At 53.7% G+C, this 12,017-nt stretch overlaps 4 protein-coding genes across 4 annotated transcripts; 3 read left to right on the top strand and 1 right to left on the bottom strand.

Annotated features, from left to right (window-relative positions):
* Nucleotides 1-1,151: 1,151 nt before the first annotated feature.
* N0V96_007331 (uncharacterized protein) lies at nt 1,152-2,216 on the bottom strand (the record flags this gene model as incomplete). The annotated part of the gene is made up of 1 exon (XM_053191470.1): nt 1,152-2,216. The coding sequence occupies one exon, from the start codon at nt 2,214-2,216 to the stop codon at nt 1,152-1,154; it is 1,065 nt and encodes a 354-aa protein (XP_053051032.1).
* A 1,778-nt stretch (nt 2,217-3,994) lies between these two features.
* N0V96_007330 (uncharacterized protein) lies at nt 3,995-4,705 on the top strand (the record flags this gene model as incomplete). The annotated part of the gene is made up of 2 exons (XM_053191469.1): nt 3,995-4,376; nt 4,446-4,705. The coding sequence occupies 2 exons, from the start codon at nt 3,995-3,997 to the stop codon at nt 4,703-4,705; spliced, it is 642 nt and encodes a 213-aa protein (XP_053051031.1).
* Nucleotides 4,706-5,387: 682 nt separating this feature from the next.
* On the top strand, nt 5,388-9,058 carry N0V96_007329 (uncharacterized protein; the record flags this gene model as incomplete). The annotated part of the gene is made up of 3 exons (XM_053191468.2): nt 5,388-5,485; nt 5,613-8,682; nt 8,735-9,058. 3 exons carry the CDS (start codon nt 5,388-5,390, stop codon nt 9,056-9,058), a joined length of 3,492 nt encoding a protein of 1,163 aa, XP_053051030.2.
* Nucleotides 9,059-9,565: 507 nt separating this feature from the next.
* RIP1 (ubiquinol--cytochrome-c reductase catalytic subunit rip1) lies at nt 9,566-10,650 on the top strand (the record flags this gene model as incomplete). Its single annotated transcript, XM_053191467.1, has 4 exons — nt 9,566-9,845; nt 9,986-10,074; nt 10,155-10,305; nt 10,469-10,650. The coding sequence occupies 4 exons, from the start codon at nt 9,566-9,568 to the stop codon at nt 10,648-10,650; spliced, it is 702 nt and encodes a 233-aa protein (XP_053051029.1).
* Nucleotides 10,651-12,017: the final 1,367 nt, after the last annotated feature.

Raw genomic sequence — 12,017 nt, 5'->3', positions numbered from 1 at the left:
TATAGTCCATACAATACACCACCTGCACGGAAGAACCACATCAAAAACCTCAACGGGGACAAAATACCCAAATTTCTGTCGTGATCAGCATACCTGGCAGACCCGACTCAGGCAAAGGCGCACAATGCCGCCTCCTCTCTCAAAAATTCCAACCTCTCGCACATCAGCACCGGCGACGTTCTCCGCGAGGAGATGGGACGCGGGGAAGAAAGCCCCCACGCAGATATCATCAGAGCAAACATGCTTGCAGGGACAATAGGTCCAATTGAAATTACAATGGCGATTCTCAAAGAACGAGTTGCAAAGTTGATGGAGGGTGGTACCAGAGTGTTCATGCTAGATGGTGAGTTGCTGCTGCATCCCCCTGCCATGTGAACCTGTACCCCAGAACGTGATCTGAATCAAACCAAAAAGGGTTTCCGCGATCCATTGAACAATCGACACACTTCCAAACCTTCATCGGACCCATAACCTCCCTCCTCGTGCTTCAATGCACCCCAGAAACAAGCCATCATCGCCTCCTCGCCCGCGGCCGATTCGACGACCAGACGCAAGGAATCCGAGACCGGCTCCTCACCTTCGAAACCACAACCTACCTCCCTCGTGATATACGACTTCCGCGGCAGCAAAAAGTTGACAGTCGTCGACGCGGAGCCATCCGTCGCGAAAATCCACGAGGAACTAGTCACGATAGTCTCTAGCGTCACTGAGCTCCTGCATTAGCGCCGCGCTGCTTGCTGCTGCTGCTGCGCAATCACAAATTGTTTGTGTGTTTTATGTATGTACTGTTGTGATCTGCAATGTCGTGTTTTGCAGTAAGGTAGCATCTGCCCATTCAATGGCATCAAACTTTATGTACGCTCAGTCTTAATCTTGCACTTCCTTGCGCTTTTAGCTTACTTTCACGAGTAGGTACCGACTAGGGTGGCAGGGCTGGGGGAGTCGAGACCACGCGCAATTTGCCTATTAGGTTGTCACTGAGCAATGGATATGCTTTTCGCGAAAACATTTTTGATGTGCATTAATATGCATTAGATGATTCTATTTTTTGAAATATTATAGTCTTCTGAAGTAAACCCGTTCATTCCCATTCCTGCGCCTGTGGTGCCTTGAAACTCCAATTCATTCATAATCAACACTGATAGATGTGTTTACTGCTCAACAGTCTCGCCCTCGACCTCAACCGCGTTGATTCTTGACGCCTTCTTCTTCTTGTCCTTGAGGGCCTTGCGGCCGGAAACAGGCGTGATTTGAGGAGGCGGGACAGGTGCTACCAGGGGAACTGTAGCGACGGGCACCGCAGGAGCAGGAGCGGGAGCAACGGCGGGAGGAGCAGTGACTGCGGGCGCCGGCTGGGGAGCCGGAACGGGAGCAGGGGATCCAGCCTGAGGCACAGCGCCGTTGGGATCAGCAGCCGGGACAGCGGCGGCGGGAGGTTGAGGAGCTTGATCGGGCCATGCTGGCGCGGCAGCAGGAGGAGCCGGAGCAGCTGCAGGAGGAGCAGGTACTGCGGCAGGGGGTGCAGGAACAGCGGCCGCAGGAGGAGCAGCAGCAGGAGGAGCAGCAGCAGGAGGAACTGCGATAGGGATGGCGTTGGGGTTGGCAGGCGTCGCAGGAGGAGGGGCAACAGCCGGGACAGCAGCGACGGCGGGCTCAGAGTAGATGGCAATTGCCTGGTCCATCACGGACTCGATCTGAGCCCTGCCCTCGGCTGCGATTCTCTGCCCGACTCTGGGAACCTTTTCCTCGAGCGCGGCAGTCAATGCCATGCTGGAGATCTTCTGCCTCTGCAGGGACTCCAATGCAACACCACTGACGCCAAGGTTGTCAAGAACAGGCTTGCGGGAGACGAGGTCATTCACGGTGACAGTCGTCTGATCGATAAGAGCGTCCGTGGTGCGGCGAAGCCTAGCAGCTCTGAAGGCGCCGAGGTCGCCAGCAGACTGGATATCGACTGTGGCCTGGTCGGTAGCCACCTGGGCTTGCTGAGAGAATATGAGGAGGTTGTTTGCCGTGACTGGGCCACCGTCCAAAGAGAGGACTGCGGCATCGACGTTGGCGAGTGATTCGGACACGGGAGCCAGAGCTCGCTCAATGGTGTCGAGATCACCTGCAGCTCTCTCCTCGATCTGGATGGTTCGAATAGGCTGGAGAGGTGCGGCAGTGAGGATGGCCGCCTGGGCGAAGAGAGCAAGGGTCAAGTGCATGGTGACCATTTTGGTGTGAAGGTGACAGACGAAGGGTCTAAGGGTCGTCGAAGAAAGTATTGAGGCTTTGGGAATAACCAAGCTGTTGTTCTTGAGATCCTTGTCTGGTGGTACAAGAAAATAATTCTCTTCCGGTGGGATATCGAATAGGTTTATAAGCTTCTGTCAACCAGTCTGTGATGATTGAAGCTTAGATCACATCTAGTACCAAGATGGGAAGATGGACCCTCGTTAGCTCCCCTCGGCGCCTGGGACGTGAAACCGTGAGACACATCCGTACCATGAGGAAGTCGATAGTCCTCGAGCTTGCAGCAGCTCACATCCTGAGAACGTTGTCTCCAGGCTGGGAAGCAGTCTTCGTAACTCCAACATCTGCGTCCCCGACGCAAGGATCCTCTGGATACAGACCACAAAGGTCTGTGTTGACGTCCGTGATTCTCGGCCGGGAAGTACTGGTATGCAGCCAATATCCACTTTTGACAGTCTGACAGGTACAAGACAGCTAAACGGTCGTGAACCGGCGGCCGAAAGGAGGATTAAGCTTCCGTAGCTAAGAAACCCCTGATCCGTGCGAGCAACTCGGTGCAGGAAGGGAAGGCAAGGTCCCGATGCAACAGGGATGAGGTCCTGGCGCCGCAGCGACAGCTGGGCTGCATGAGCCATGAAACGAACCGCACCATGTCAACAGCGGCGACGACATGGAGGCTTGTGAAGCTCGGGGAGGCTCCCAAGAAAGTCAAGAGGGGACACTCCCGGACACAGCCTTCAAGTGCCAGACACTTGAGATGAACGACAAGAGGCACCAAGCTGTGGTATAAATGTGGTCTACGCCAGTTGACCGGGGACGCAAGGTGTATACTCGGACGTGTTTCGAGGACGAATGATTTCCACGAATGCCGTCGATGAATTTGGTGATGCGCGCAGGTATCGCTGCGCCTCCTCATCCCCGGCCGACGAGTTCTCTCCGCTTTCCAACCCCATTGGCTGTGCGTCAACAGCATCCGAGCTTTTTAACGTCGGCGGGACGTCCCCGCAAACTCTTTGAATGAGGCTCTACTATCATGGCTGGATAGCTCTGTACGTAAATTCGGTGGTCGAAGACTTAGCCCACGACACGAACACGATAGAGTCGCTTGATGAACACAGCTTCCCAATCCCTGCCTGAAAATCAAAGCTTCGTTCGGTCAGCCTGGACATGTCAACCGTCATCTATGAGCCATGAATCACGAACCATGAACCCAGTGTTGAACCGGACCATGTGGTGTCCTTCTGATGGCAAGGGGCACGCGGCCGGTTCCATCTAGGTATACGCTCACGGCCACATTGGACATCATGACTTTGATATTGCTCCGATAGAATAAGCCTCCAAGGGTGTTAAAGAACAGACCTTGAGGCTAAAATGCATTTGAATATAAGCGTTGCATATCCCTTCTGCAGCTGCTAGAAATGACAAATTCTGATAGCTTGCCACCTTGCGTATTCTTGTTTGCGCGCAGGATGCATGCAGGAAGCGATCCCTCGTTGACGAGCTTCCTAGATGGTCACCGAGAGGCTGATCTATAGGGTGATGAAAACCAACACGAATCCTATGATGAGTCAGACCGATTGGTTTCCGAACCAATACCTGGATAGGAACCCCACGCCGAAGAACCCCGCATAATAGGCAACCAGCCGGTGTGGTCTGTACAAGTGTACAAGTAAAGGTGTGGTCTTCTCCGCGACAAAACTTGAGGACGTCGCTCAAACTTCAACGTAGACTAATCGGAAGCACCACACACCCAGGAAACATGCCAATCGAAATTCAGCCGGTGTTGGAGAGCGATCTTCGGCGTTGCGCCGAGATTGAGAAACTGGCGTTCTCGGGGAGCCCACTTGAACCAGTCCTATTCCCCGGACCCATGCCGGAGGATTTTCTGGGGATTCGAGCTGAAGAATTGGCCAAACAGTTTCGAGAGGACGCCACCGTGCGCTTCCACAAAGCGGTGGACACGGATCTCTCTGGCGACGAGGCGATTATTGCTTGGAGCAAGTGGAATGCGTATTCGGAGGGCCTGCCGGTGCCAAAACCACGTGTCTGGGGGCCTGGCTGCAACGAGGAGGCGTGTGCAAAGTTGTTCTATGGCTTGGACGAGATGCGCCAGCGTTTGATGGGTGGCAAGTCGGTCGTCTGTAAGTGGTGGATATGGCACGTTTGATGCGGGTGTGGCGGAGGTGAATGACAGCTAACGCAGACGACAGATCTGCATATCTTGGTGACGGACCCCAAGCACCAAAGACGTGGAGCAGGGTGGCAGTTGATGACACCTATAGTGCAGGAAGCTGTTCGACTGGGCGTTCCGGCGTATCTCGAGTCTTCAAGAGCTGGTCATCATCTGTACCAAAAGGTTGGCTTCAAGGATATCGATGAGCACCGGGTGGACTTTAGCCAGTATGGTCTGGAGGAGCCTCACATCAACTGGGCGATGCTGTGGGAGCTTCCCAATCGGCGGTGCCCATGAGCGGCCGGTCGAACGGTGAATATCCGATGTTGGACATCGTAGAAGGAGGGGATGAACCAACGGCGGCTAGAGAGAAGAATCCTTTCGGGTTTGGTGATCATATGGAAAAATGACAAAGTCCGAAGAGGACGGTTTGATAGGCGAACTTGGACGGAAAGAAACACATCCGTAGTATTAATTTGCTGTTCTGAAGAAGCAAATGCACACACTGCAGGCAGCCCTGCTGGGGCTCCCCGAAAGACGTGCTTGGATCTCGGTGAAAACACTGTGCTAATCACTGTCCGGCTCCACACTTTGGCCTTGCATTCGGACAGTGTGGATTACATAAGAAGCACACGACTCTCCCACCTCAAGCTTGCCCAAAGTTCTGTTTAGTGAGGTGCAGCACTGCAGTGACAGACAGTGGGAGACGGCATGTGGCCCCTGCACCTACCTACCTACGTTGCCGAAGCTCACGGCCCCACCTCACTGTCAGCGCTGGAATTGATGATGAAATCGAACCTGCCGTCCACTGCTGCTTTGGAGGGGCCCGGACCTGCACTGCTAAACTCCGACGTCAGGAAGAGCACCGACTGAATCGAACCTCCTCCCCCACGACATCTCTCTTGTCCATGGCTGCCATCGCGTGGGATCAGAGCTCCTACCTGACATAGCTGCAGCTCACACCTCACAGACCGGCACCATGTCGTACATCGCGCCCATCCATAGACCAAGCAGCATACGCCAAGCCATCAGAATACGGCTGTCAGAGGAAGATGAAAGCGAGAGCTTGGTGGTAGCGTGAGTCTGCTCCCCTGCTGTACTGCCCCTCCCTACCTTCACCTTTTGCCCGTCTCTAGCTTGCCACACTCAAGCAAGCAGGCAAGTAGACCTGGACGTGTATCGCCTCATACTGACAAGCTCCAAGGCGATCAAACAGACTCGAAGTATGGCGCATCACGCCCACCGATATGTACTTGCTCGGCTCTGCCGCAGTCTACGGCACCATCCTTCTCCTCCAGCGGCTGCGACCCAGGGACAGCAAAACCGATCTGCTCTTCGTCGGTACCGATCGATTCCAATACTTCACGGCCAGATGGGACTCTGCCACCCAGAGGCTACACACGGAGCAGGTCGTCGAGGATACCGCCGAGCCTCACATGCGCGAAGCTCAGAGCCAGGACAAGTGCCTGGTCGATCCGACAGGCAGGTTCATGGCTATGCACCTATGGGAGGGTGTAATGAACGTCATGCGCTTGGGAACTAGGAAAGGACAGCTCGCTCGCCTTGACGATGCATGGGAACAAGTCCGCCTCTCCGAGCTTTTCATGAAGGCGAGCATCTTTGTGCCCACCGAGACTGGTCATCCCACCGTCGCCTTCTTATACCAGTCCAAGATCGATAAAGAGGACGCGCGACTCGCCATATACAGACTCATGACGGACGATAAGAACACAGCTGTCTCGAGGTTCGACCCAGAACGCAATAGAGATCTCGACATTGAGATCAAGGACCCTTATGCCCGTATCCTCATTCCCGTGAACATCATCGAGGATGAAGTTAAGCGATACCACAAAAGAGACACTTCAGCGGCCAAGGCACAACTGGGTGGCTTGATTGTCGTTGGCGAAACTCTGCTGGTTTACGTCGATACCCTGACGCAGTCTGTCGTGGAAAGTCCAATGGCTAGTCCCGCCATATTTGTGGCATGGGCTGCCTATGATGACACAAACTTTTTCCTTTCTGATGACTATGGCAATCTCCACCTTCTGACGATTGAGACCGAGGGTGTTGTTGTTCTCGGCATGACCGTTAGGACACTTGGAGTAACGTCTCGCGCGTCGTGTCTAGTGTATATGGGAGACGGCATGCTTTTCTTGGGCTCACACTACGGCGACTCGCAACTACTACAGGTGGATCTCGAAGAATTGTCGACGAAGCTTGTGCAGACCATTCCCAACATTGCGCCCATTCTCGACTTCGCCATTATGGATTTGGGGAACGCTGGAGACAGCCAGGTTGGCAACGCCTTCTCGTCAGGCCAAGCTCGCATCGTCGCCGGCTGTGGTGTTCATCAAAACGGCAGTTTGAGGAGTATTCGAAGCAGTGTCGGACTGGAAGACATTGGTGTTCTGGAAGACTTGCAGGATGCCCGAGGTCTCTTCAGCCTTCAGTCGCACGGCTCTGAAAAAGTTGACTCGCTCGTGGTTTCTTTCATGACGGAGACTAGAGTTTTCAGCTTTGATGCCGAGGGTGGCATTGAGGAAGTGTTTGAGTTTCATGGGCTCACCTTGGACCAGCCTACTTTGATCGCAAAAACATTGCCCAATGGTCAATTACTCCAGGTCACCGCAGTGACTGTAACTCTGCTTGATCTTGAGAGCGGTGTTACTCTGAACAGTTGGTCAGTGCCAGATGGCAAGACCATTGTCAATGCATCCGCCAACAGCAAGTGGGTATTGCTGTCTCTTAACGGCACCTCTCTGGTGTCATTGAACTTGGTCGATAACCTGGCAGCTCATGAGCAAGTCTTGGGCCGCGGCGTTGGGGGCGAGGAGGACCAGATTTCTTGCGTACATGCAGCCAGCGATCTCGACCATATCGGCGTGGTAGGTTTCTGGGCAACGGGTTCCGTGTCCATCATTGACCTCCGCACGCTCAACGCCCTTCAAGGTGAAACCATCAAGCAAACGGATGACAGTGTCTCGGTTCCTAGAGACATGGTTCTCGTGCAATTACATCCACCACACCTTCTCGGCCCGACGCTGTTTGTCGCTATGGAAGATGGCCAGGTTGTGTCGTTCAATGTCTCGAAAGAAGACTTTTCCTTGTCAACTCGCAAGAGCGTCACCCTGGGTAGTAAACAAGCTGGGCTGCACGTTCTTCCAAGACCGGACAACGAAGGCATTAGCAATGTGTTTGCTACTACCGAGCACTCTAGTCTGATCTACAGCTCAGAAGGAAGAATCATCTACTCTGCGGCAACTGCAGAAGACGTCACATACATCGCGCCCTTCGACTCTGAAGCGTTCCCAGATGCCATCTTCCTCGCCACGGATCGTAACATACGGATCGCCCACATCGATGCCGAAAGGAGAACGCATGTCAACCCCCTTCCTCTACGCGAGACTGTTCGAAGGGTGGCCTATTCGCCAGCGCTCCGTGCTTTTGGGATAGGTACCATCCGTAGGGAACTCATCAATAATGAAGAAGCGGTATCAAGCTCGTTCCAGCTGGTCGACGAGGTGGTTCTTGGCGTAGTTGGTAAGGCATTCCATCTGGATGGCTCCACGTCAGCCGAGATGGTCGAAAGTGTCATCAGAGCAGAGATGCCCGACAGTATGGGGCAGCCTGCTGAACGATTCATTATCGGAACAAGTTACCTGGCAGACCCAGAAGTTGATGAGAACAGCGATATCAAGGGTCGGATTCTGGTGTTGGGTGTTGATTCTGACAAGAATCCCTACTTGATTGTCAGCCACGCGCTGAAGGGTGCTTGTCGAAGTCTTGGAGTGATGGGCGAAAAGATTGTTGCTGGGTTAAGCAAGACGGTAGTTGTCTACGATTACGCTGAAGAGTCGAGCACGTCTGGAGCACTCCGCAAGCTGGCTACTTTCCGCCCTTCAACATTCCCTGTTGACATTGATGTCAATGGGAACATGATTGGCGTCGCTGATCTCATGCAGTCGATGACCTTGATCGAGTTCATCCCAGCACAAGATGGAGACAAAGCGAAGCTTGTAGAGCGCGCTCGTCACTTTCAGTACATCTGGGCCACGTCGGTATGCCACCTGGAAGAGCATTCGTGGCTCGAGTCCGATGCGCAGGGCAACCTCATGGTACTCCGGAGGAATCCCGATGCGCCGACAGAACATGATCAGAAGCAGATGGAAGTTATTAGTGAATTCCACCTGGGAGAGCAAGTGAACAAGATCCGCTCACTCGACATTGTTCCGAATGAGAACGACCCGATCGTGCCAAAGGCGTTCCTCGCAACAGTAAGTTGACTTCCAGCCGAAGTTGTGAAATGAGATGCTAACATTCGGCTAGGTTGAGGGATCAGTGTATGTCTTTGCAGATATTAGGCCAGAGCATCAAAGTCTACTGCTGCAATTCCAGGAGAACTTGGCCGGAGTGGTGAAGACACTAGGTCAAGCTGACAATGCGCCTGGCGCCGGGCTCTCATTCATGTCATGGCGAGGTTTTCGGAACGCGAAGCGCGCGGCAGATGCGCCCTTCCGCTTTGTCGATGGGGAGCTGATTGAGCGTTTCTTAGACTTGGATGAGGCTAAACAGGAGGCTGTCGTTGCAGGACTTGGGCCGACAGTTGAGAACATGCGCAACTTGGTGGAAGAGTTGAAGCGCATGCATTAAAGCAGCATAGGATGATGTAGGATATTCAGAAACGGGGGAGTTGGGCGAATGGACCTGAAATGAATAACGCCCGCGGTTAAGAGTAATTACAGTGCAAACAAAGACACATCCTAGTGGAAAACAATGACTTTGTCTGATCGCCTCATGAATTGGTGTCGTGGAAGACGTGCACATGACGACCCACTGTCTGGGGATGAACAAGATAGAAATTTGTCTACATGTTGATTTTCCTAATGGGGGCTTTGCATCTATCCACATCGTCGCAGTCATCACTCGTGCCACTCCGGAAAGGGCCGGGTCCCAACTGTACCCACCAACCAATCAACAAGCACCAATTTCAGAACCTTCTGCCTGAGGCGACTAGCCAGAAAGCTTTCGGCAATCCTCAAACCACGGGCATCACGAAAAAAGACGCTCTCCTGCTAAACGTCATCCCTCTCCCCAATTGCACCTCGCAACATCCTCTCGCCGCCGCAAAACCTCTCCTCTCCTCCTCCGATTTACGAGATGGCGCCCCTCGCACAAGTTTCCCGCACCTGCCTGCGGCAACTGGCGCGCACCAGCCCGTCGACGGCTGCGCGCGCGCTCAGCACCTCGGCCGCCCGGAACGACTCGACCGCCACGAGCTACTCGAGCCCCTTCAAGGGCGCCCAGAAGGGCAGCAGCATCCCCGACTTCAGCAAGTACATGAGCAAGGGCTCTGCCGGTACCAACCAGCTTTTCGGATACTTCATGGTCGGCACCATGGGCGCCATCACCGCCGCCGGCGCGAAGTCCACCGTCCAGGGTAGGGAATGCCTTTCTCCGTAGCCCCGAAACAAACACAGACACCGAAATCGAGCTTCCGCAAAGCGATTTGGGATAATGGAAGGACGAGAAAGTGGAATAAAAAGGAAACAATGGCTGACGGACCGGTGTCAATTGCAGAATTCCTTGTCAACATGTCCGCTTCCGCCGACGTTTTGGCCATGGCCAAGGTTGAGGTTGACCTCAGCACCATCCCCGAGGGCAAGAACGTGAGTTGGCCTGATTGCAAAAGCCGAGCGGCGGCGGCACGCAAGAATGAGACAGCTGTACTGATATTTGTGGGCGACAGGTCATCATCAAGTGGAGAGGCAAGCCCGTCTTCATCCGCCACCGCACCCAGTCCGAGATCGACGAGGCCAACAAGGTCTCTGTTTCCTCCCTCCGTGACCCCCAGAAGGACGACGACCGTGTCAAGACCCCCGAGTGGCTCATCATGTTGGGTACGTATTTTTCGACGAGAATCGATTCAATTCTTTTGGTGGCGAGATATTGCGGTCTTTCAGCAGCTAGTGCCGAAGATCAAGGATCCAACCCTTTCCAGCAACCGGAGACCAAGACACAACCTCCATCTCAGTGCACGTGAGCTAACAATTTACCTTGTAGGTGTCTGCACACACTTGGGATGTGTCCCCATTGGCGAGGCCGGTGACTTTGGCGGTTGGTTCTGCCCCTGCCACGGCTCCCACTACGATATTTCCGGTCGTATCAGAAAGGGACCCGCTCCCCTTAACCTCGAGATCCCCGAGTACGACTTCCCCGAGGATGGCAAGCTGGTCATTGGTTAAGCGGGATCACATGTACGAGTATTTAAGACGAACGGCAGCGGGAGAGAGTACGAAAGGAGGCCAGAATCCCCCCTACACTCCTTCGAGGGCAGCGGGAGGGCTTTTGGCCGAAATGATGGCAACAACAAACTACTAGAACAACATTTTCTTTTGCATCGGAGACCGAGCTGGTGCTGGTTTGGGTTCCTACAAGACGAGAGAGAGAGGTGTCCATTTTCTTTTTTCTTAGACGTGTCCCTAGGGCAATAATGCCAAATGTACAAAAGTCAATGAGCGTCCAGGAACAAGCAAGTCTTCGCAACTTCAATATGCAGGTGTCGGCCAGGTACAAGGTGATATTTGCTGCAGGCAGCTGATTAGTGACATTAGAGAACGAGCTTGAGGGAGTAACGGCTTCGGGACGACAGATACGTCTGGTGGAAACGGCATCGAACGGATATCGGCACTGGAAGCCCCAGAGACGGCATAAAATGAACAACGACATTAGCGTCAGGAGCCGGCCAGAGGTTCTCTTATGAGAGTTTGGATATTTTACGGTTCGGAACAAATGTGACGGGGGGTCGATCAGACTGGGCCGCGCTCATGTGACAACCCAGCATTGGTTCGGAGCGATGATCCCGGGTGTGACTGGACTGAGAGCCGGCATCCCACTATCGAGACTGTCACTAAATAGATGATAGTACAATCGATTCCCGCGTGGATGGATGCCACACTTTTCGGGCAGATGGCGGTCTGGGCACTTTCGGAGACGGGACAAGGCGCATGATGGACAGTGCCTTGACGTCAGTTGAGGGTGGGATGACTGTCTGACCATCGACCTGGAGGTTCACGCTGGGCTTTTGTTGTGGTATGCGGTGACCAGGGCAGGGACTGGCAAGGCATGACGACGGAGAGGGCAATCCGTCTTCATTCATTCTTTGCGTCGAGGTCCAAAAGGAAGTTACCACGAGATGGTTTCCCCGCTAGGCGCTTAGAGTGGCATACAGCCTAGGAGTAAACACCAAGGGGAAGGGAAGACCGCTTCATATTCGAACTTCCAAAGACACTGGTGTCGCCATCCATCTTTGATTCTGGTCCAGTTGAGCCTTGAGAGCAAGGTGGCATAAACAGATCGACGTATCCTGCCGACTTGATGAGATGACACTTTTCGCCAGGCATAAATCGTAAAGAATATCCGGCAACGACGCCGTCTATAGCAAAGAGTACTAAGCTAAGGTAGATAGATCTAGGCGCCCTTGAAAGTTCAGGCCACGATAAAACATGGGACGGCAGGTGGTTGATCGATCTTGGTGTCGCAAAGTCCGACTTGAAAGCGACAACAATAACAGCATATCTCCTTGGCAAGCGAGCAAGGATAACAACGACAA

This window comes from Colletotrichum fioriniae, assembly GCF_027942845.1.
Source record: "Colletotrichum fioriniae strain IMI 355084 chromosome Unknown scaffold_8, whole genome shotgun sequence".
Lineage (NCBI taxonomy): Eukaryota > Fungi > Ascomycota > Sordariomycetes > Glomerellales > Glomerellaceae > Colletotrichum > Colletotrichum fioriniae.
This window is presented reverse-complemented; position numbering and strand designations above follow the sequence as displayed.